The 21,416-nt window shown below is 42.6% G+C and overlaps 2 protein-coding genes across 2 annotated transcripts in view; one reads left to right on the top strand and one right to left on the bottom strand.

The window, feature by feature from the left end:
- LOC143294340 (corticotropin-releasing factor receptor 1-like) overlaps positions 1–21 on the top strand; it is a 145,968-nt gene extending 145,947 nt beyond the window's left edge. Inside the window, exon 12 of the mRNA XM_076605791.1 lies at positions 1–21. This exon is cut by the window's left edge and continues 108 nt beyond it. The gene's annotated coding sequence lies outside the window, so the exon portion shown is untranslated.
- An 18,752-nt stretch (positions 22–18,773) lies between these two features.
- LOC143294190 (uncharacterized) lies at positions 18,774–19,926 on the bottom strand. The gene is made up of 3 exons (XM_076605621.1): positions 19,600–19,926; positions 19,347–19,538; positions 18,774–19,196 (listed from the first exon to the last, which is right to left on the bottom strand). The coding sequence occupies exons 1-3, from the start codon at positions 19,924–19,926 to the stop codon at positions 18,774–18,776; spliced, it is 942 nt and encodes a 313-aa protein (XP_076461736.1).
- Between the last annotated feature and the right edge of the window lie 1,490 nt (positions 19,927–21,416).

The raw sequence follows: 21,416 nt of genomic DNA, 5'->3' as shown, positions 1-21,416 counted from the left end.
CCAAGGACAGACCGCGGCACCACCGCCACCCCTCGGAAGAGGCTTCCTTCGCCTGAAAACCACCACCACTACCACCACCACAGCAACCACCTCCATCACCTCTTCTGTCGCCATGAGCACCACCGCCAACACCGCCACTTCAACCAACACCATCACCGCCAACGCCGCCAACGCCACGACGTTTGGATCATGGATGGAACTTGGCCTACCTTGAGGGGTTCTGCCCGCTCTCTTAAGTCTGCAGATTGTCACAAACAGACCAGTTTTTGCGCTCATCAAGACAGCGTGCATCATGACAAAGTATGATTGCTGGGAGACTTCCTTAAGACCACCATCACCACCACCACCACCACCACGTTTGCATAAAGATGGACCCAAGCTTACCACCAATTCCCATTACCGTCACCAAGTCCACATCATGAATAGACCCTAGGACTACCACCATCACCACTTCCGCATCATGAAAGGACCAACACCTACCTTGCGGATCTCTGTCTCCTGTGCAGACTGTCTCACGAAGAATCAACAACATATACGGCGTACATCGTGATCAGTCACGATCGTAGGAGACTTAGCCGTTAGCCTAAAACCGTCACCACCACCACCACCACGACCGCCACCATCATCACCACGTCAGCATCATGAATGGATGGACCAAAAGCCTCCTGTGCAGACTCTCCCACGACGAATTCACCGTTCATCACCTCATACGGCATGCATCATAATCAGTTACAATCGTTGGAGACTTAGCCATTTGCCTAAGACCGCCACCGCCACCACCACGTCAACGTGTTGAATGGACTTTGGCCTGTCTTGAAGGTTTCTGCATCTTCCTTTCTCCACATGCTGTCGACAACATATGCAGACCGGTTCACCACCGTTGATCATCTACACAGCAGGAGTGATCACAATCGTCACAATCTCTTTATTCAATGTTAAACAGAACATACAGTTGCAGTGGTGAATTCGTTTTCGTCAATGTTGCTGAGTGCTCACAGTCTTTCAAGTTGTTTTTAAAGACCTGACGATTTATTTATTTAGTTAGTTTCTTTCGTTTCTGCAGAAGTGTTCAAAGAGGCTGAGTGTTTTTGTTGTTTTTTTGTTGTTTTTTTTGTTTGTTTATTTTATGTTTGTTTTTGTTGAATATTTTGGGTTTTTTTCTTTTCTTTAATCGTATGCAGACTTGAAGGAACTTTGCCTGCTTAAAAAAACCCAGCTTAAATGAATTAAGCTTTTTTTCTGGGGGTGTTGTATTTGTGTGTGTATTATTGTTCTGGACCCAGCCAAGTTTTTGTGGGGGGGGTTTCTGATGAGGACCCCGTAATTCTCAGCAGCCTTGGTTCGTAATATTGTTCTTAACTCAACCAAGTTTGCCTGAGAAGGAGGAGGAGGAGGAGGAGGAGAAGAAGAAGAAGAAGAAGAAGAAGAAAAAACAGACATCGAAAGCTACATCCATATGGGGTTTTTCAAGTCTTTCATACAGTAAACCTATTGGTTTACAGCAATGCAAAGGACTCTAAACGGAGAATACCGCGCGCACATCTATGTCGACTGTGAATCTGATGTTGTGCTGCGAGATAGACAGACCGGAACGTTCCACGTTGATAGCAATGCTCACTCACGTTATCTCCTCAGGAACTGCGTGCAGAACTGGACTGGCACATGATGTTCCACTGTTGATGAAGGACAAGAAAAGACGCCGTGGATTTCTGACCTAGCGTTCACCAGTGATCAGGGTTCGAAGCCCCGTTGTTTGTTTGTTTTGTTTTGTTTTTCCTCGGAATTTCATTGGGGAAAAGTACTTTACTTTGATTTCTTTTCACTTCGCCCAGCTGTGAACGGGTATGTGACTTGGTTTTGATGATGGAGTCTCCCGTCGGACCAACGGATGAGTAGGCAGGCAGGCTTATCTGTCGGTGTGTGTCCTCATATGGGAGAAGAGGCCGATTCTGGATGCGCAGCACTTCCCGCAGGTGTTGTGAGGGAAAACGTCTCCAGAAGTTGAGCCCTGCTTCCTTCGCTCACGCTTCTCCTTAATGGCCAGCGTTCTCTTGTTTTCAAACGTCTTTATACCACTAGAGCACAACATAAAGGGATTGTGAAAATAGTGGAAGGAGAGAGGGTTATATATATATATATATATATATATATATGTGACAGTCCTGAGGATACACTTTTTCCCCGCCACCGGATCAGCCAGGAAGGATGAATTCAGGATTAGTTCATCACCTAGCCACCTTCACATGTAGCCTTCAACAGGTTCGCATTGGTCAAAGCAAACTGGTTTAGCAAACGATTCTGCGCAGATGACTATCACGGTGATGGTAGTTTCCTTGATCACGGTGATAAAGACAAAGCTTTGTTTGCATAAACCACAGCTTCATTCCAGTTCATGGGAGGCTGATGTTTTGTTTAACTTTTGTTTTGATTAACATCAAAACCGTGATTACTTGTTACTGCTCCAGTTATATACAGACTCTGCTTAAAGGGTTTTGCTTCATCCAGACAGATATAATATCATCGTCATGACTGTGCAAGGATTTCCTTATCAGCCTGCCTTTCGCATCGTACCTCGACATGTTAGTGTGACATGACTTTGTTGTTACATAGTTATTATATGCTTTCTTTAATGACGCGTTTATATCTGTGCATCATAATCATTGCATAATTACGTCTGCTTCTCAGTTTGATCTTTGCACGGGTGCCTGTCAGGCTCAACTAGTTTGAGCGCTGAGCTCACAGTCAAAATGTTATGAGTTCGAATCTCCAGACGCCCAACATAAAAAAAAGAAGAAAAAAAGAGGCTTTTTCGCTGCTGATCACTTCAACGCTTGTTGTCGTTGTGGTGGTGTCAGTGAAAACTGTTAGACAGTCCCCACCCTATACACATGGGATGATTATTCCCGTCGATCAGATCACCTAAGGTGAGAGTCAGCGTTCAAGCCGAAGGGAAAGAAATTTCCCCACCCCCACATCCCCTCCAACACCCCTCCCCACCCCCTATCCCTTCAACATTTATTGACCCCATCCCCGGTGATTTACTTAACTTGCCCCTGCTGTACTCAATACGAAAGCAGTTTATGAAACTGATTTCGATATTCATAAATAATCCATACATGACTGATAATATTATAAGACGCGTTCATGTTTGCTTTCTGTGGAATTGAATAATTTCTGGTGTCAGGCTTGAGCGAAATGTGACACAAACAGAGCTTCCTATGTCTTTCTTCATTGAAGAAGCCGTTCGTTTTTGTTCCAGATGGTTCCCGTTGATGAATCTGGTGTCAGGGATAGTTCTGAAAAAAAAACCCCAACAACTTCAGGTTGTTTTGTTCATGTGTTTAGTTGGTTGGATGTTGTTTGTTTGTTTGTTTGCTAGTGACCGTTGCTTCTTTAGGTTTTGTTTGTTTGCTCGTATTCCAATGACAGTTGGGTATTCTTCGAAGGATAAGTTACACACATAATGTATTTTGTCGTACAGGGTTCAGAAAGACCGGTGTGAATTATGGTCCAAGGCCTATGGTGATCTTTTGTTCCAGCCTAGCTTAGGAACTGCAGAGACATGTCAAAGCTGTGATGCGTGCAATACTGGAATCAGCCACTGAGAGCTAGAACTGAAAGGAGTGTGTGTGTGTGTGTGTGTGTGTGTGTGTGTGTGTGTGCGCGCGCGCGTGTGTGTGAAGTGTGTGTGTGTGTGAGAGAGAGAGTGTGTGTGCGTGCGTGCGTGTGTGTGAGAGAGAGTGTGTGTGTGCGTGCGTGTGTGTGTGTGTGTGAGAGAGAGAGAGAGAACGAGAGAGAGAGGAGAGAGATGTGTGAATATATTAATGTGCTTGCGTTTGTGATGTTTTTGTGATGGGTGGTCGTGTGTTGTGTGTGTGCGTGTGTGATGTGCGTGTGTACGTGTGTGTGTGTGAGAGAGAGAGAGAGAACTTGTGGAAAGAGATGTGTGAGTATATTATGTGCTTGTGTTTGTGATGTTTTTGTGTTATGTGGTCGTGTGTGTGTGTGTGTGTCAGAGAACTCGTGGAAAGAGACGTGTGAGTATATCAATGTCATTGTGTTGTGTGTGTGTTTGCGTGCGTGCGTGTGTGTGTGTGCGCGCGTGTGTGTGTTCCGACGTTCCACACCAACACTCGCTCTCACTTCTCTTGACTCCTGAATCTTGGTGAGATCAGTGATGGCATTGAAGTACAGTTACCAACTCTGTGTGCAGTACAGTACCGCTCTTCAATGGTGTGAGCGATTTTCCTGATCAAAAGTAAAGCAACCCCAGAAGAATACGTCCAACATATCAACGGCGATTAAATCCCTGACCTGTTATCTCTGTCTTATCTCAGTGAGGTGACATCCTGACCTGTAATGTCTGTCATATCTCAGTCAGGTGACATTCTGACTTGTAAGCTCGGTCTTATCTCAGTGAGGTGACATCCTGACCTGTAACCTCGGTCTTATCTGATATGGAATCGTGACCTGTAAGCTCTCTCATCTCAGTGAGGTGACATCCTGACCTGTAAGCTCGGTCTTATCTCAGTGAGGTGACATCCTGATCTGTAATCCCGGTCTTGTCTCAGTGAGGTGACATCCTGACCTGTAATCTCTGCCTTATCTGTGAGGTGACATCCTGGCCTGTAATCTCGGTCTTGTCTCAGTGAGGTGACATCCTGATCTGTCAGCTCTGTCTTATCTGTGAGGTGACATCCTGACCTGTAATCCCTGTCTTGTCTCAGTGAGGTGACATCCTGACCTGTAATCTCTGTCTTGTCTCAGTGAGGTGACATCCTGATCTGTCAGCTCTGTCTTATCTCATGAGGTGACATCCTGATCTGTAAGCTCTATCTTATATAAGTGAGGTGACATCCTGGCCTGTAAGTTCTATCTCATCTCAGTGAGGTGGCATCCTGGCCTGTACGCTCTATCTCATCTCAGTTGAGATGACATCCTTACCTGTAATCTGTCATATCTCAGTGAGGTGACACCCTGACCTGCTTATCTCTCTGTCTTATCTCAGTTATGTGACTCAGCAGCAATTACGGGCCTAAAAAACAAGCTCGCTAAAATATCTGATTTTCGTTTCCCTAATTGCATCAGGATGTTATCAGTGTGCACATGATAATACAGGCATCACGAGTTACTCTGTTGTAGCAGCAGTAGCAGCAGCAGCTTTTGTGAGATGCCTTTTACTGATGATTCACCAAGTGGCTGAACATTTTTATTATTCGAATTGTTGTTTTTTCATGTGGTTGTTATTGTTGTTCTTGATTTGTATTTGTATTTCTTTTTATCACAACAGATTTCTCTGTGTCGCTATACTACAGCGCCACCCTTTTTTTTTTCCTTGCGTGCAGTTTTGTTTTTCTTATCGAAGTGGATTTTTCTGCAGAATTTTGCCAGGAACAACCCTTTTGTTGTCGTGGGTTCTTTCACGTGCGCTAAGTTTCACACGGGACCTCGGTTTATCGTCTCATCTGAATGACTAGCGTCCAGACCACCACGCAAGGTCTAGTGGAGGGGGAGAAAATATTCGGCGGCTGAGCCGTGATTCGAAGCAGCGCGCTCGGATTCTCTCGCTTCCTCGGCGGACGCGTTACCTATAGGCCATCACTCCACTATTGTTGTTGATGATGATGTTGTTGATGCTTTTTTTTTTTTTTTTTTTTTTTTTTTTTTTAATGATTTTTTGTTCCACACTAGAAGATAATTATCGCCATTGTGTTCGTCATCAGTTTTGTTCACGTTTTGGACATTGTGTTTTCTTTAAACCCATCTTTATATCTATTATATTGGTGCCCCGTTTTCTTGGTAGTACATATGATCCAGGTAGCTTATATTTTTTTTCTCGTTTCAAGTTCCTAACCATCTCCGCGCTCACCCCACAACCTGTCTTCGACCACCGCCTTTTCTTTCTTTCTTCGTCTTCCTTTTTGACTCACTTGTGTAAACAAAGTGAGTCTTATGTTTTAACCCGGTGTTCAGTTGTCTGTCTGTGTGTGTGTGTGTGTGTCCGTGGTAAATTTAACACTGACATATTATCTGCAAATACCTTGTCAGTTGACACCAAATTTGGCATAAAAATAGGAAAAATTCAGTTCTTTCCAGTCATCTTGTTTTAAACAATATTGCACCTCTGGGATGGGCACAACTTTTTTTTTTTTTTTTTTAAAAGAAGCCTAATTATATGCAAACTGCATTTACTGTTATATTTTTTGGTATTCTCTAAACTTGGCACTCTGACCTCTTATTCTGACACAACAAGAAGAGGAGTCATTATTATCATTTTTTGTTCAAACAGGAACTTCTTTTGCTAAGCATGGAATTATTTATTTATTTTGCAAACGTTTTGGTGCAGATAGTAAAAAAGGGAAATTACTCTGCTAGGGGACTTAATTTATCACAGGTGAGTCTTGAAGGCCTTGCCTCTCTTGTCTTTCCATCTTTCTTCTTCTTCCTTTTTATTGTTGTTGTTGGTAATTGATTGATATATTTATTTGTTTTTATTTATTTATTCATTTATTTATTGTATGTTTTTTGGTTTTGTTTTGGGTGTTTTTTTTTGCTGCCCAATAAACGGCGAAATGTCATTGGTATTTACCCTTAGACACACACACACACACACAAGCAGTCACGCCCAAACACACACACACACGTGGGTACTCAAGCACAAACGCGCGCGCACACACACACGGACAAATAATCAGACACATATTTGATAGTTTACAACGGACGAAATGATATCGCGTTTCAGTTAATCGTTTTCATGTACAGTTCTGATGAATCCAACTGAATGAGACCCAATATCAGCATACATGAGCTGTGATTTGAAAAAGTTGACCACGATTTCGCTTTGATTTCAGGCTGATTAATTTTATATTCGCCCATAGACATGCTAGGCCTCTGCTGAATAAACCAATGAACTATTTAGTGTTTGAAGTCTGTCTTTCTTTCTTCGTTCAGATAGACGTGTCTAGAACATTAGCCCCCGTGTCTGTTTCTGTCTGTCTTTTGCCGTCTGTAATCGCCGTCTCTCTGTCAATCTATTGTCTGTCGGACAAGACAGGTACGAACCTGTTTAACCCCTTCGGGACCGAGTGGCGTTTTATTTGTATTTCTTTTTTCTCTGTGTGAAAATTCGGGCTGCTCTCCCCACGGAGAGCGCGTCGCTACACTACAACGCCACCTTTTTTCTGCGTGCAGTTTTTTTGTTTTTTTGTTTGGTTGTTTTTCTAATCGAAGTAGATTTTTCTACAGAATTTTGCTAGGAACAACCCTTTTGTTGCCGTGGGTTCTTTTACGTGCGCTAAGTGCGTGCTGCACACGGGACCTCGGTTTATCGTCTCATCCGAATGACTAGCGTCCAGACCACCACTCAATGTCTAGTCTCGGAGGGGGAGAAAATATCGGCGACTGAGCCGTGATTCGAAGCAGCGCGCTCAGATTCTCTCGCTTCCTAGGCGGACGCGTTACCTCTAGGCCATCACTCCATGAGACGCACTATATTCACACACACACACACAAAAGAAAAAAAATGCAACAAGATTCTGAAATTGGGGCATATTACAGCAGAATGCCTTAACCCTTTCACCGCCAGTCATTTTAGAGTACAAAATTCCCTTGTTGTACAAACACAGAAAAGACAGTGGCTAAGAACAGCTGGGGATTCCCCCTGCGATGTATAGAAAATATGGCCTATCCTCCCACCGAACATCGAGCAGCAGGTTCATGGATAACAGACCAATAAATAGTCACTTTTAGTGGCATTGGTCCTCTACCACGCCTGTGCATAAATGCAAGCTTGGCGGTGAAAGGGTTAAAGCAAATAGTGAGACAGAGAGAGCGAAAGGACGGAGGGTTGGGCAGACTGACAGACGGAGAGGACCTCTCTCTCTCTCTCTCTATATATAGATATATATTTGTTTAAAAATAGAAAATCGAGAAATTAAAAAAATCGTGCAGGGTATGTTGGTCGGATCTGCCCCTCGCAAATTCATGTGTGTGCTGGATTCACAAGCGTGCACACACACACACACACATACATACACCCACGTACGCACGCACACACGTTCGCACGCACTCTCCCAGACACATGCATAAATATTCAAGCACACACACACACACCCACGTACGTACGCACGCAAACACGTTCGCACGCATGCTCCCACACACGTGCATAGATATGCAAGCACACAGACACACACAAAGTTCAAGCCAACAGACCGGTCGATCATTGAGTTTTAACGCCCCATGACAAAGGTCAAGGGTCACAATGTTTTGGTGCTGGTGGTCTTCACGTTATCCACTCAGTTGGTGGAGGTTTCTGCTGACACACCGAAAAATCAACAAATCGAACACGTACAATTTTTTTCCTTTTTTTTAATTTTTTTTTTTTTTAATCACGTGCTTCCCGTGCAACACGCAGTGAGAGTTGCCGGTTTGTGAACTCACACAAGTTCAGAGAACAGAGACCAGTTTGAAAGCAACGGAGTTTCAACGAACAAGGAGAACCCTTGTCTTGAAGTGAAATGGTTATTGTTTGTGCAAAGAAACACATTCAGACGACTTCAGTTTAAAAAAAAAAATAAATAAAAAAGGAAACGGACTGCAATACAGAATTCTCAGCATTTAGTGTGTTAAAAAAATATATATATATAAATAAATAAATAATGTGGACTTATTTTTCCTCGTTATTTTTGTGTGAACCGTTCATTTTGTGAACATGGAGTGGAAAATTCAAAGTGAAAGAGCTGTGCAGTCTTCAGTCTGAACAAAGTTAGGCCCTGTGTGTATGTGTGTGTGTGTTAAAACGTGGTGGAAACTTAGATGTTATAAATATGCTAGAACTAACTCCCAACGTCTGTTTTACTACACAGTTTCTTCATAGCCCGTTATGTGGAGTGGAAAGAATGTACGGTACATCGAGTAAATGTGATGTGCTCCCCACCCGCTATGTTCATGTTCACATCATTGATCTTTCTGATCCCTTTGTCAGGGGAAGTAACAACGATTGTCTTATAGATCGGGACATCAAGGAGGGTGAGTTCCCATTGTATAAAACTTTTCAGTATACATTCAACCCGATGATGACTTTTTTTTTTTTTTTTTTTTACTCAGTTTCTGCCAGTAGTCAAACTTGGAATGAAAATCCATGAACCAAAGTGACTAGCAGAACCCGTTATATGCACACGTCTAGAACTTTCGTAAATTAAAAAGAAAAAAAGAAAAAGGAAAAAAAAACACTCGAACCGATACTAGGAACAATTAAAGGGAAGGAACTATATGATGAATCGCTTCCCTGGACTGAACATATTTTTGACGGGGTTACTTCCCTTCCAGTTCGCCGTGTCTGTGCGTGTGTGTGACCTATAGTTTGCTGAATTCATTTTGGCATATTTGTAACATTGAAGCAATGCGTGATGCAGGTCATACTGTTGCTCTGTGTTATAAATTACGAGTTTGAACTTTTCTGTCTGTAGCTTATCATACGAAACTTTGTGCTGTAGAATACAACATTGAATGAACTGTTGTGTATTATGATTTACTATTCTGAACCCCTCTTGGCCGAGAGAGTGGGGATGTAACTTGGGCAAGACACTCTCCACTATAACCAAATTCTAGCCCAAATAATCGGAACAGCAGTTGCTTCCTCTGCTGTTCTGAGGGTCATAGTCGAACACGACCATCATATATATTCTGAACCGTTCCGTGTTATGTTGTATTTTATTTTATGGGACAGTTCTGTGTTGTAAATCACATCATCGAACTGCTCTGTTGTAATTCTCAATATTGAACTGTTCTGTGTTTAAATTCATTATATTGAACTGTTTTATGTCGTACATTATTTCGTGCGAAGTGGACCACAGGTCTTGGCATTAACATGAGGGAATTCAGGCCTTGTCACAGCATGAAAACTACACATCAACTTTGGGGAATACAGACCTAGTCACGGAATGAAAATTGGGCATCAACATGGGATTACAGATTGCAACTGTCTGAAACTGGACGTCATTACGGGGTATGTATACTGGTCACAGCAAAACTTTCTCCCCCTCCACAAGACCTTGAGTGGTGGTCTGGACGCTAGTCGTTCGGATGAGACGATAAACCGAGATCCCGTGTGCAGCATGCACTTAGCGTACGTAAAAGAAACCACGGCAACAAAAGGCGAAATTTCTGTAGAAAAATCCACTTCGACAGGAAAACAAATAAGATTGCAACAGAAAAACAATTCAAAAATGGGTGGCGCTCTCAGTGTAGCGACGTGCTCTCCCTGGGGAGAGTAGCCCTAATTTCACACACAGAACTCTGTTGCAACAAAAACAGTTACACAATACAATACTAGACACAGCATGGGGGAATAAAGACCCAAGTCACTGCATGGACATCAACATAAGCCTAACCACCGCATGAAAACTGCACACTCAACATAGGGAATACAGGGACAGTACCAGCATGAAAACTAGACATCACCGTGGGGGATATACACGTCCAAACACTGTATGAAGACTGGACATAAACACTGGGGAATACGTGTCGTGCCACAGCATAAAGTGCTGGAACTAAACCCTGCCGAACAGACATGCAAAGTCCTACAGCACAAAACCTTGAAAGGTTCCTTCAGCACTAACAAAGAGGATTATGTGCGATGTACCTGTGTGTAAGAGCATGACTGTGTATGCCTGCTAATGTATAACTACAATTCAAAGTTTTCTATAGTGTATATGTGTGTTTTGTGTACATATCAGATGACGTCTCAAAATCTACAACTCCTGTTCTCCAACAGTCGTGGAAACAGTCACTGATTATATATTTTTTAACAAGGAGACAGAACAGTGTTTGTATAACCATTTCATTCCCATTATTCATAAATGGTTAGCATAATCAGAAGTTGAAGACCGGGGAAGACTTGGCGGCAGATTTACAGTGATACACCACTTGCTGGCGATATGGTCTTGATCTCAAGAGACAACTACTAGTCAACATAACGTGAAACATTCAGCTACTTAATGGCCATTACTGTTAATTTGCTTAAAATCAATACTTTTAGTAATGTAACTGTTAATAAGGTTGGCGAATGATGGCGTTACTATGCCAGTTGTCAATGCTTACAAATATATGGGAACTTTCCCCCTGCTTTCTGCGTTTTGTAGCTGCATGCAGGGATCTTTCTAGAAAACAAGCAATGCTTTAATACATAATAATGAACGAACTATGTTCTGCTCTATGATAAACATTTCTTGATTGCTTATAAACCGTACCGCAAACTATCGATGTTTGTATAATTATGTGCCCATGGCTAACAACATTCAACACTAATTCTCTTGCTCTGTCCATGCATTTCATTAACAAACCTTGTTGCCCTTCTTTGAACTTTCTGAACTGCGACAGATTGCTTTTTATACAGCGGGTACCAAATAGCATTTCGGTATACGATGTATGGTCGTAGTTGTCTTAAATAATCTAACGAAAGTGTCACTGTCCACGAAGGAGAATTTTCTGTTAAGAATCACGAGTACTCTGCCTTTAGTATTACAAAATTAATGTGTCTATCAAATTTCAAACCATCGTCAAAGATCAGTGAATCTCATAATATAGTTATCATGGGGGTTGTTCTTCTGAACTAGAATATCTTTAAAAAAAAAAAATAAATAAATAAATAAATAAAATAATGCACGCGCTTGTGCACCAAGGACATCATTCACTTTGCATAGCAGGTGTTGCATGTGTGTTCGGCAGGGTTTCACTCAATGGACCTGTGTGATCAGCACGTTTCTATTCCACACACTCACATGTTTTATCTCAGTGGGGCTACATAACAAAACATCAAGTTCCGTCGCCATTGATTACTTGTCTCTGGAGTGCACAGGTGTACTTGTGAGGTTCACTGATGTTCTTGCCGCTGTACTGGGGTACTGATGTACTTGGCAACGATGTATTGGTCACTTGGGTATACCAGGTCACCAAGTGATACTTGTCACTGATGTGTTTGCCACCAGGTGATACTTGTCACTGGTGTGTTTGTCACCGGGCGATACTTGTCACTGATGTGTTTGTCACCGGGTGATACTTGTCACTGGTGTGTTTGTCACCGGGTGATATTTGTCACTATGTGTTTGTCACTGATGTGTTTGTCACCGGGTGATACTTGTCACTGATGTGTTTGTCACCGGGTGATACTTGTCACTGATGTGTTTGTCACCGGGTGATACTTGTCACTGATGTGTTTGCCACCAGGTGATACTTGTCACTGGTGTGTTTGTCACCGGGCGATACTTGTCACTGATGTACTGTCACTGATATAATATCACAGATGTTACTTGTTATCAGTTGATCCTGTCACTGATATACTGTCACATCTGGGACAGAAGCCATCTGTTGATACTGTCACTGTTGCTGGAACAGAATCCATCAGCTGATACTGTCACTGATATACTGTCACTGTTGCTGGAACAGAAGCCATCAGCTGATACTGTCACAGATGTGCTGTCACTGTTGCTGGAACAGAATCCATCAGCTGATACTGTCACTGATATACTGTCACTGTTGCTGGAACAGAAGCCATCAGCTGATACTGTCACAGATGTGCTGTCACTGTTGCTGGAACAGAATCCATCAGCTGATACTGTCACTGATATACTGTCACTGTTGCTGGAACAGAAGCCATCAGTTGATACTGTCACTGATATACTGTCACTGTTGCTGGAACAGAAGCCATCAGTTGATACTGTCACAGATGTGCTGTCACTGTTGCTGGAACAGAATCCATCAGCTGATACTGTCACTGATATACTGTCACTGTTGCTGGAACAGAAGCCATCAGTTGATACTGTCACTGATATACTGTCACTGTTGCTGGAACAGAAGCCATCAGTTGATACTGTCACTGATATACTGTCACTGTTGCTGGAACAGAAGCCATCAGTTGATACTGTCACAGATGTGCTGTCACTGTTGCTGGAGATAAATAATGTTTCGGTTAAAGTTTATGTTTCAATGGTACTCAAAACACGATACTAAATCTATATGAAACCCAAAGCACGATACTAAATCTATATGAAAACAAAAGCAGCAAACCAGCAGTGACATTAACAGCATGTCTGAAAACAAAGGTCTAGCAATAAAAATAGTATTTCGCGAATTTGAAAAAAAAGAGAACAATAACACACACACAGAAGCCAATCATGCATGTTTCTGTTGGCTACTGTCATGCTTAATGGATGTGTCTGTTAATGATACATACGCTGCAGCGTGGTTCCATCCTGTCCTTGAATCTTATCTGTATCATGACAGTCTCTAATCACAATGCTGTATTTTGCTCTAATTGGTAACGGTCCTGGTATTGTGCTAGGATTACAGCTGGATTCGTCACTGTTCCCATGTTTGCCTTGCGGTACCATCTTACTCGTTTCTACTCTTATGAATGAATGAATGAATGATGATGACGATGATGATGATTATTACCATCATTGTTATCATTTATACCATCAGTGACCGTACCAGCATGCTTTTTATGGTGATTGGTTAACTAGCCTGTGCAAAAAATAGTTACAGGCGTGATGTGCACATTTAAAAAACTGCCATATCCGGCATGATTTGGTGGGTGATTTATTTATTTAAGAAATCCAGCCAACACCGGAGAAACAAGCAGATTCACAGCATCAATGATGATACTGATTATATTGAAACAAGCAGATTCACAGCATCAATGATGATATTGATTATATTAACAGTAATATACTGGTAATGATATGAATCATTCACGACAGCTCATGTGCAGAGTAAGGTCCTCATGTTAGCAACATTCTTGCATCCCCGAATGTCATTCTCTGGCCAGCATTTTTGGAAAACAAATCACGACTAGGACTAAGAGACAGAAAGAGAAAGACCTGAGAGAGGATGGGAGAGAGTGTAATGAAAAACGGAATAAGAATGAAAAAACGAGCACAGCTACACTTGTCTGCCTGCATACCACAAATATGCAAGCGTCCTCTGGCTCCCACTGATATAACCTATTTCTATACACACACATGTACACAGCTTGAGTGTCTCAAGTTCGATCGCCAGTTTCTGGGCGCCTGGTGGGTGAAAGGTGGAGATAATGCCGTTCTCCCATATCAACAGATAAGCAGACTTGCTAGAGCTTACAATACAATACACAAACTTTATTGTCTATACTTTGGTACAGATTTTCTTTTTGGCAGCAGCACATGTCCAACATAAGAAGAAAACAACAAACAAATAAAATGAATAGAAAATAAAAAGAAATTAAATGGCATCAAATGGAAATAGCTATACACAAATATACAGATTACTGAAAGTTACGTGCCTCTCCATTTCAGTCAGCCAACCCGCATTGCTCATCTCTCCCCACCCACACACACACACCATGCGCACACACACGCACACATACACTATCTCTCTTCCTCTTTCTCTCTGTCTCTCTCTTCACAAAATATGCAATTACAAAGATCATAGTTCATTTAAAAATCAAGTATCACCAGAGTAAGACAATAATTAAACCAAAAAGCAGCACTTCCACAGCTCACAAAATAATAATAATATAAAATAAGAGGCATCACAGAAGAACAACTTTCATTCATTCATACTAATCAAAAGCCCCAACACAATTTCTTCACCCAAGCCCCCTCACCGCCATATCCCACCCTCCCCCCCTTTGGAAAAATACCTACAGGCCTAAGCACAATCGCCCCCACCCCCACCCCCTACACACACACACTTTCATCCTTCCATTAAAAAAAAACACACAAAAAAAACAAAAAACAAAGAAAACTTACAAGCACCACCTGAGTTCACTCATAAATATAACAACCTGTCATAATTGCACCACAAATCAAAGTTTTAAACATATCACAAGTACATAAATAAATAAGTAGGTAATAGACACACACACAAGCTCCCACCCACCTACACACACACAATGTATAAATACATATATATGCACACACACACACACACACATATATATATACAAATATGTATACACACACACACACATATATATATATATATATATATATATATATATATATATACATACACGCACATACATACATATATACACATATATATACATATATACATATATGTATACACACATACATACATACGTATACACACACACACACACACACACACACACATATATATATATATATATATATATATATATATATATATATATATATATATATACACATATACATACACATATCACATACATATATACACATGCAACAACACACGCACAATCAACAGGCTAAAATAGCAAACCATAAAGCTGCACTTCCACAGATCACTAAAATGAAGTGGCAACACAGTAAAACAATTTTGTACTGATTCATACTAAATCAAAAACTCCTAGCACCACATTCTTCCCCCACTCCACCCCACCCCACGTCGGATGTCATCAGTCATCATGCGATGTCGCATGAGAGCTTTGCTGATGACACACAACTTTATCAGTCGGCTTCCATAGCTGAACTTGATGCACTGGTGACTCAAACACAGGAGTGCATTGCTGGCCTAAAGGACTGGATGACTATCAACAAGCTGCATATTAAATGATGATAAGACTGAATTGATGATAACCTGTCCAAAGAAGTTTCGTCAACATCCTTCCTTTCCTGACACTGTTCTGATCAATAGCACACCTGTTTCACTTTCTCCCTCTGTTCGCAGTCTTGGTGTAATCCTAGACCAGTCTCTTTCCTTCCAACAGCACATTTCGAATATCTGTAAAGTTGCCTATTTGTAACTGCGTAGAATCAGCTCTATCCGCCACTATCTCTCAATCGATGCAACCAAGACACTTGTATGCTCTCTGGTTCTCTCAAGATTAGATTACTGCAACTCTCTTTTGGCCGGCCTTCCCAAATATCGGTTAGACAGACTCCAACGAATCCAGAATAATGATGCCAGACTCATTTGCAGAGCTTCTAAATTTGACCATGTTGCTCCTCTCCTTCAGTCAACTCTGACCTTTTCTGCAGTCAACGGATCTGGCCCCAAGTATCTTTCTGAACTCATCCATATCTATACCCCGTCTCGCCAGCTCCGTTCTTCCTCTGATACTCGACTTCTCAGGATACCTCACGTTAGAAGTAAGACCTATGGACACAGATCGTTTTCTTTTCAATCGCCAAAGACGTGGAACAAGCTTCCTGATAACCTCCGTCATTCTGATTCCCTCGCATCTTTTAAACCTCGTCTCAAAACTCACCTTTTCCCTCAGCAATAAGTTCAATTGTGGCAGGTCCACTTCCTTTGCGTTAGCTGTGCTTGACTATGTGTGTATACATATATGTATGTGTACATAACTACATGCATATATATGAATGTGTATTGTGTGTGCGTGTGTTTATGTAAGTTTGTGCCTGCCTATGTATGCGTATGTGTTAGGGTAGCTGTTAGATACACATGTATGTTAAAATGTATGTATGCAGCGTGTGTGTGTGTGTGTGTGTGTGTGTGTGTGTGTGTTGTGTGTGTGTGTGTGTATGTGTAGTCACATTTTGGTGTGTGTATGTAACATAGATATGATGTATTATGTTAACAAAAGCGTTTTTGTAAAGCACCTAGAGCAGATTTCTGGATAGTGTGCTATATAAGTATCCATTATTATTATTATTATTATTATCCTGAGGTCCATAATTCATATAAAACCAAATACACACACACACACACACACACACACACACACACACACCATTGTCATAACTTCACCACAATTTTCATGGTTGTAAACATATCATAATTACATGAATTAATAGATAAGTAAGTTAAAATAAATAAATAAATAATTTTTATAAGTAAAAGCACATATACACCCACACCCATGTTCACACACACACACACACACACACACCAATCACAATTTCACCACAGTTTACAAGGTTTTTAAAATATATCATAAGTACATAAATGAATGGATAAGTTAAAAAAAAAAATTCTATAAGTTGTAAAAGCACACACACACCCACATCCATGTTATCTCTCTCTCTCTCACACACACACACACCAGTCGCAATTTAACCACAATTTTCAAGGTTTTTAAAAATATATCTTAAATACATAAATGAATGGATAAGTAAGATAAAATAAATAGATAAGTAAAAGCACACACACATATACTCACCCACACACTCATACACATGTTCACTGACATGCACACACACACACACACACACACACCATGTCACGGGGTGAACGGTCTAAGGGAAACAACTCATTCCCAGTTTTCCAATTTTGTTACGGGGATTGTCTCCCTTGAGTGGAATGACCGATTTCCTCTTTTGCAGTGAAGCTAATTTTGTGTTGTGAGAATTGTTATTTGGCCACTCTCATTATTAGAATTTGCATAGGGGTGACAGGATATGTATTATTGAGGTGATTTGTGGGTGAAAGAAAGGATTTGGTTTTATAAGAGAGGTTGTTTTCCCTTTCCGGTTGTGAGATGGTAGGGCCTTTTGGAAAATATCCCTTTTTGTATTAGGAAGAGGGGGAAGTGAGGCATTCTTGAGCTGGAAGAGCTGATAGAACGTTCAAGTGGATGTTGGTCCATGTTTGATGGGACTTGGGCTTAGTGGGGAATCAGTGCTTTGATTCTCAGGCTAAGTGTGAACACTTCTGTGGAGGTGTGTTTCACTGGAGAGACTGGTAAGGGAAAAATATTTTTCTGTTGTTGCTAGTGTGTGGAAGTGTGGGTTGAGTTAAAAATAATATATATATATATTTTTTTCTGTTGTGGTGTTGTGAACTTTTAACAACTGTATTGTTGAGAAAAAAAAAAAATAAATAAATAAATAAAAATGATAATAGTAATAATCTTGAAATTAATTCAGGGATGTTAATAATTTTTGTTTTTGTTGGAACAGAATGTTCCCTTAAATTTAGTTTTGTCTGAGCCACTGAATGGAGGCTCAGACATGGAGGGGGAATTCTGTGACAAGAGGGGTGAAACCAGGATACTCTTGTCCAGATCTATCGGGTCCTGGGGAGGCCGATCCAGCGAATCTCGGGGAGAGACCGACTCGGCGAGTTTTGAAGGAGGGGCCACTTGTTCGACTGGAAGCAGCAGCACGAGGCTCAACATTGGCTGGCGACCAACCGGGTGTGGAGACATCGGGTGTGGGGTCGTCGTCGGCAAACGTGTTGGAGAGGCCAGACTGGGGCAGCTCCGAAGAGGCAATTGCGTCTACAGATGAGTAGAACTGTTGGAAGTTTTCCCCTCCCTAGCTAATTTCAGTGGCCATGATGTGTGAGTCATGAAATATTGGCTCTAGACTCGGGAATTGTGGACTTTATAAAGGACATCGGGTTGGTCTATTACTATAAGAGAAAAGTTTGGAAGAAAAGTCATGAGTAATAAAACAATTGTGGAACTGTTAATTGGACTGGTCTATTTTGTACTGCATGTTTTTTTTTCTTTGGTACTAAAAGTTGGGTGATGGGTGTATTTTTGGTTGATGTGGAAATTGGTTATTAGAACAACTGCCAGTTTGAAGCAAGCAAACTCAATTGAAGTAGTATTGCCCCTGCTAGTAAACCCTAGATAATCCGAGCTAGACTAGCAGGGTGACACACCATAAATGAATAGATAAGTTAAAATAAACAGATAAAAAGTAAAAGCACACACACACAGATACACACCCACACACACTCATGCACATGTTCACACCCCTACCCCCATCCCCACACTGTCAATCAGTGGATAGAAAGGTGGTCAGTCCCCATCACTTGTTCAGCCACTTAAACAGAGCCTCCTATAAATGACTGCCGAGTCTTATTGCGGTTGGTATGAATGAGTTGTAGAACCTGTTGGTCCTGGTCCTCACACTAAGTATCCTGCCTGACCTTGCCGAGGCCTGGCGCCCCAGATCCTCAGAGAGCGGATGCGACTCGTCATCACGGATCGCCCGCAAGCGCCTTACAGCCTTGGTCTCGAACAGCGTCTGGAGGTCAGCAACTGGGGCACCGATCAACCTGCTGGCTGTCTTTGGGATCTTCGCCAGCCTGGCCTTGTCATGCTCCTTCATCGCACCAAAGATGCACAGGCTGTTGAAGGTCAGGATGGATTCCACTGTGGTCCTGTAAAAGAGCTCCAGGAGCTTAGGGCACACGTGGAATGCCTTCAGCTTCTTCATATAGAAGAGGCGCTGGTTCCCCCGCCTCAGCAAGGAAGTGGCCTGCTCAGTTCAGTCCAACTTGTCATCCAGGATAGCACCCAGATACTTATACTGGGAGACAACGTCGACCACTTCTCCCTTGTTGACAAGTGGACGCGGTTTAGGTGGATCTCTCCGGAAGTCCACGACCATCTACTTTGTCTTGCCAACATTCAGCTGCAGGAAGTTCTCGTCGCACCACCCCACCAGCCGTTCAACTGCATTCCGGTAGGAGGTCTCATCAGTTGAGATGAAGCCAGTGAGGGAGGTGTCGTCTGAGAACTTGACCTGCATGGCGCTGGTAGAGGCACACCGACAGTCTGCCGTATAGATGGTGAACAGGGCAGGAGACATCACGCAGCCCTGTGGAGCACCGGTGTTGGTCTGGAGGAACGTGGACCTGGTGGTGCCGATCCTTACGCACTGTGGGCGCCTGGTCAGGAAGCTGTGAACCCAGCGAGTGATGACAGGGTTCACCTCCATTCTCGTCAGCTTCTCCAGCATCAGATGAGGCTGTATCGTGTTGAAAGCCCAGGAAGAGCATGCGTGTGTAGGTTTTCGGCTTCTCCAAGTGCTTCAGGGTTGAGTGCAGGATCGTTGTGATGGCGTCCTCTGTACTGCGGTTGGGGCGGTAAGCGAACTGCAAGGGATCTTGGTGGGAGCGAGTGGCCTCCAACAGACGCCGGAGGACCAGATGCTCGAAGCACTTAAAGGGGTAGGGTGTCAGGGCCACGGGGCGATAGTCATTCATGACCGAGGGGGAGGGCTTCTTGGGGACGGGGACAATTTCGGATGTTTTCCAGACCGGGGGGATGTGGCCGGAGTCAAGGGACTGCTGGAAGAGGGCAGTGAAGACAGGGAGCTGTGACAGTGCTTCAGGACAGCACCAGAGACACCATCCGGGCCGCAAGCGCTGCGCGGGTTCACACCCTTGAAGCAGGTGCTCACCACCTCCACTGTCGGCACTTCCTGCCTGTCCTCAAGTCTGTCGACCTCAGCCAGGGCTGCTGCCTGCTCAACGAAAAAAATCGCGCTTGTCAAAGCGGGCATAGAACTGATTCAGCTCTTCAGCGAGGGCTCGAGGGTCATATGTAGTGAGGGACTTCTTTCTGGGCTTGTAGTCTGTCATGGTTTGCAGGTTCTGCCACAGCTTCCTGGAATTACTGGACTTGAAGCTCTCTTCCACCTTCTAAAACTCCCTCCTGTTTGCCAAGAACACCTTCCGCCCTTCCTTCTGCAGTTGATTCACCCGATCCTTGTCACCGTCCAAGTACACACGCACGCAGAAGATCATTTACACATGTTAAAAACTGATCCATGTCAGGGCTGGCGGGTTTTGGAAACGTGACAATACCCTGTCAGCTTTGACATTCACCAGCTATTTTGATACTGATCGTGTAATTATTATTATTAATGTTGCTTATAGTCCAACCGATCGCACAGGGCCATATCAGGACTGTCAAACCATACAGATGCTCAACCGCGTCAACACAAAACTGTCACATTAACAAAACAAAACAAGAAACAACAACAAACAAGAAACCCAACAACAAAAAACCACTAAGACAAACCCACAAAACAATTCACAACACAGTATCCCAACCATTTAGCTCCTTATGGCAAATAAGACTAGGCCATGCTGAGGACGCCAGCCATTCCGCTTGATTTATCATCCCCAGATTACAAAAAAAATCGTAAAAAAAGGGAAAAAACAACAACAATACTTCAAAACCAAACAAAAATACATAAAAAGGCCATATAGGCAATTAACACTGCAGAATTGGGCATTTAGTGCCCATCCCAGTGTTTACATCTCATTACCTAATAGCCAGAGCAAAACAGCACATAGTACATCACAGACTAGAAAAGAGAAAAAAAAGTATCAAGGCTTGCTTAAAAAAGAAAGGGGAATGGACTGGAAAGGCAGAAAAAAGACAACAGTGAAGATAGAAAAAAGGCAGAAACAAAGAGTAACAGAAAAGAGGAAACTTCTAGCACAGAATTTCCAGAAGGTGCGGATGCAATTTATACTGAAAGACCCCCAGCATCCCCACGAGGGAGAGAGAAAAAAACAACACCACAAACATACTAGCACCCTCCCAAACCATTCTCCCTTGGCGCTCGGGCACACACACACACACATACACACGACACAAACCTACAGACAACTCACCTGACACACACCACCACGCTCCTCTCGGGAAGGTTCGCTGCGAGCAACACCACGAACAGCGCTGATGT

This window comes from Babylonia areolata, chromosome 19 (assembly GCF_041734735.1).
Source record: "Babylonia areolata isolate BAREFJ2019XMU chromosome 19, ASM4173473v1, whole genome shotgun sequence".
Taxonomy (NCBI): Eukaryota; Metazoa; Mollusca; class Gastropoda; order Neogastropoda; family Buccinidae; genus Babylonia; species Babylonia areolata.
Note: the sequence above shows the minus strand (reverse complement) of the source record. Positions and strands in the feature narration are given on the sequence as shown.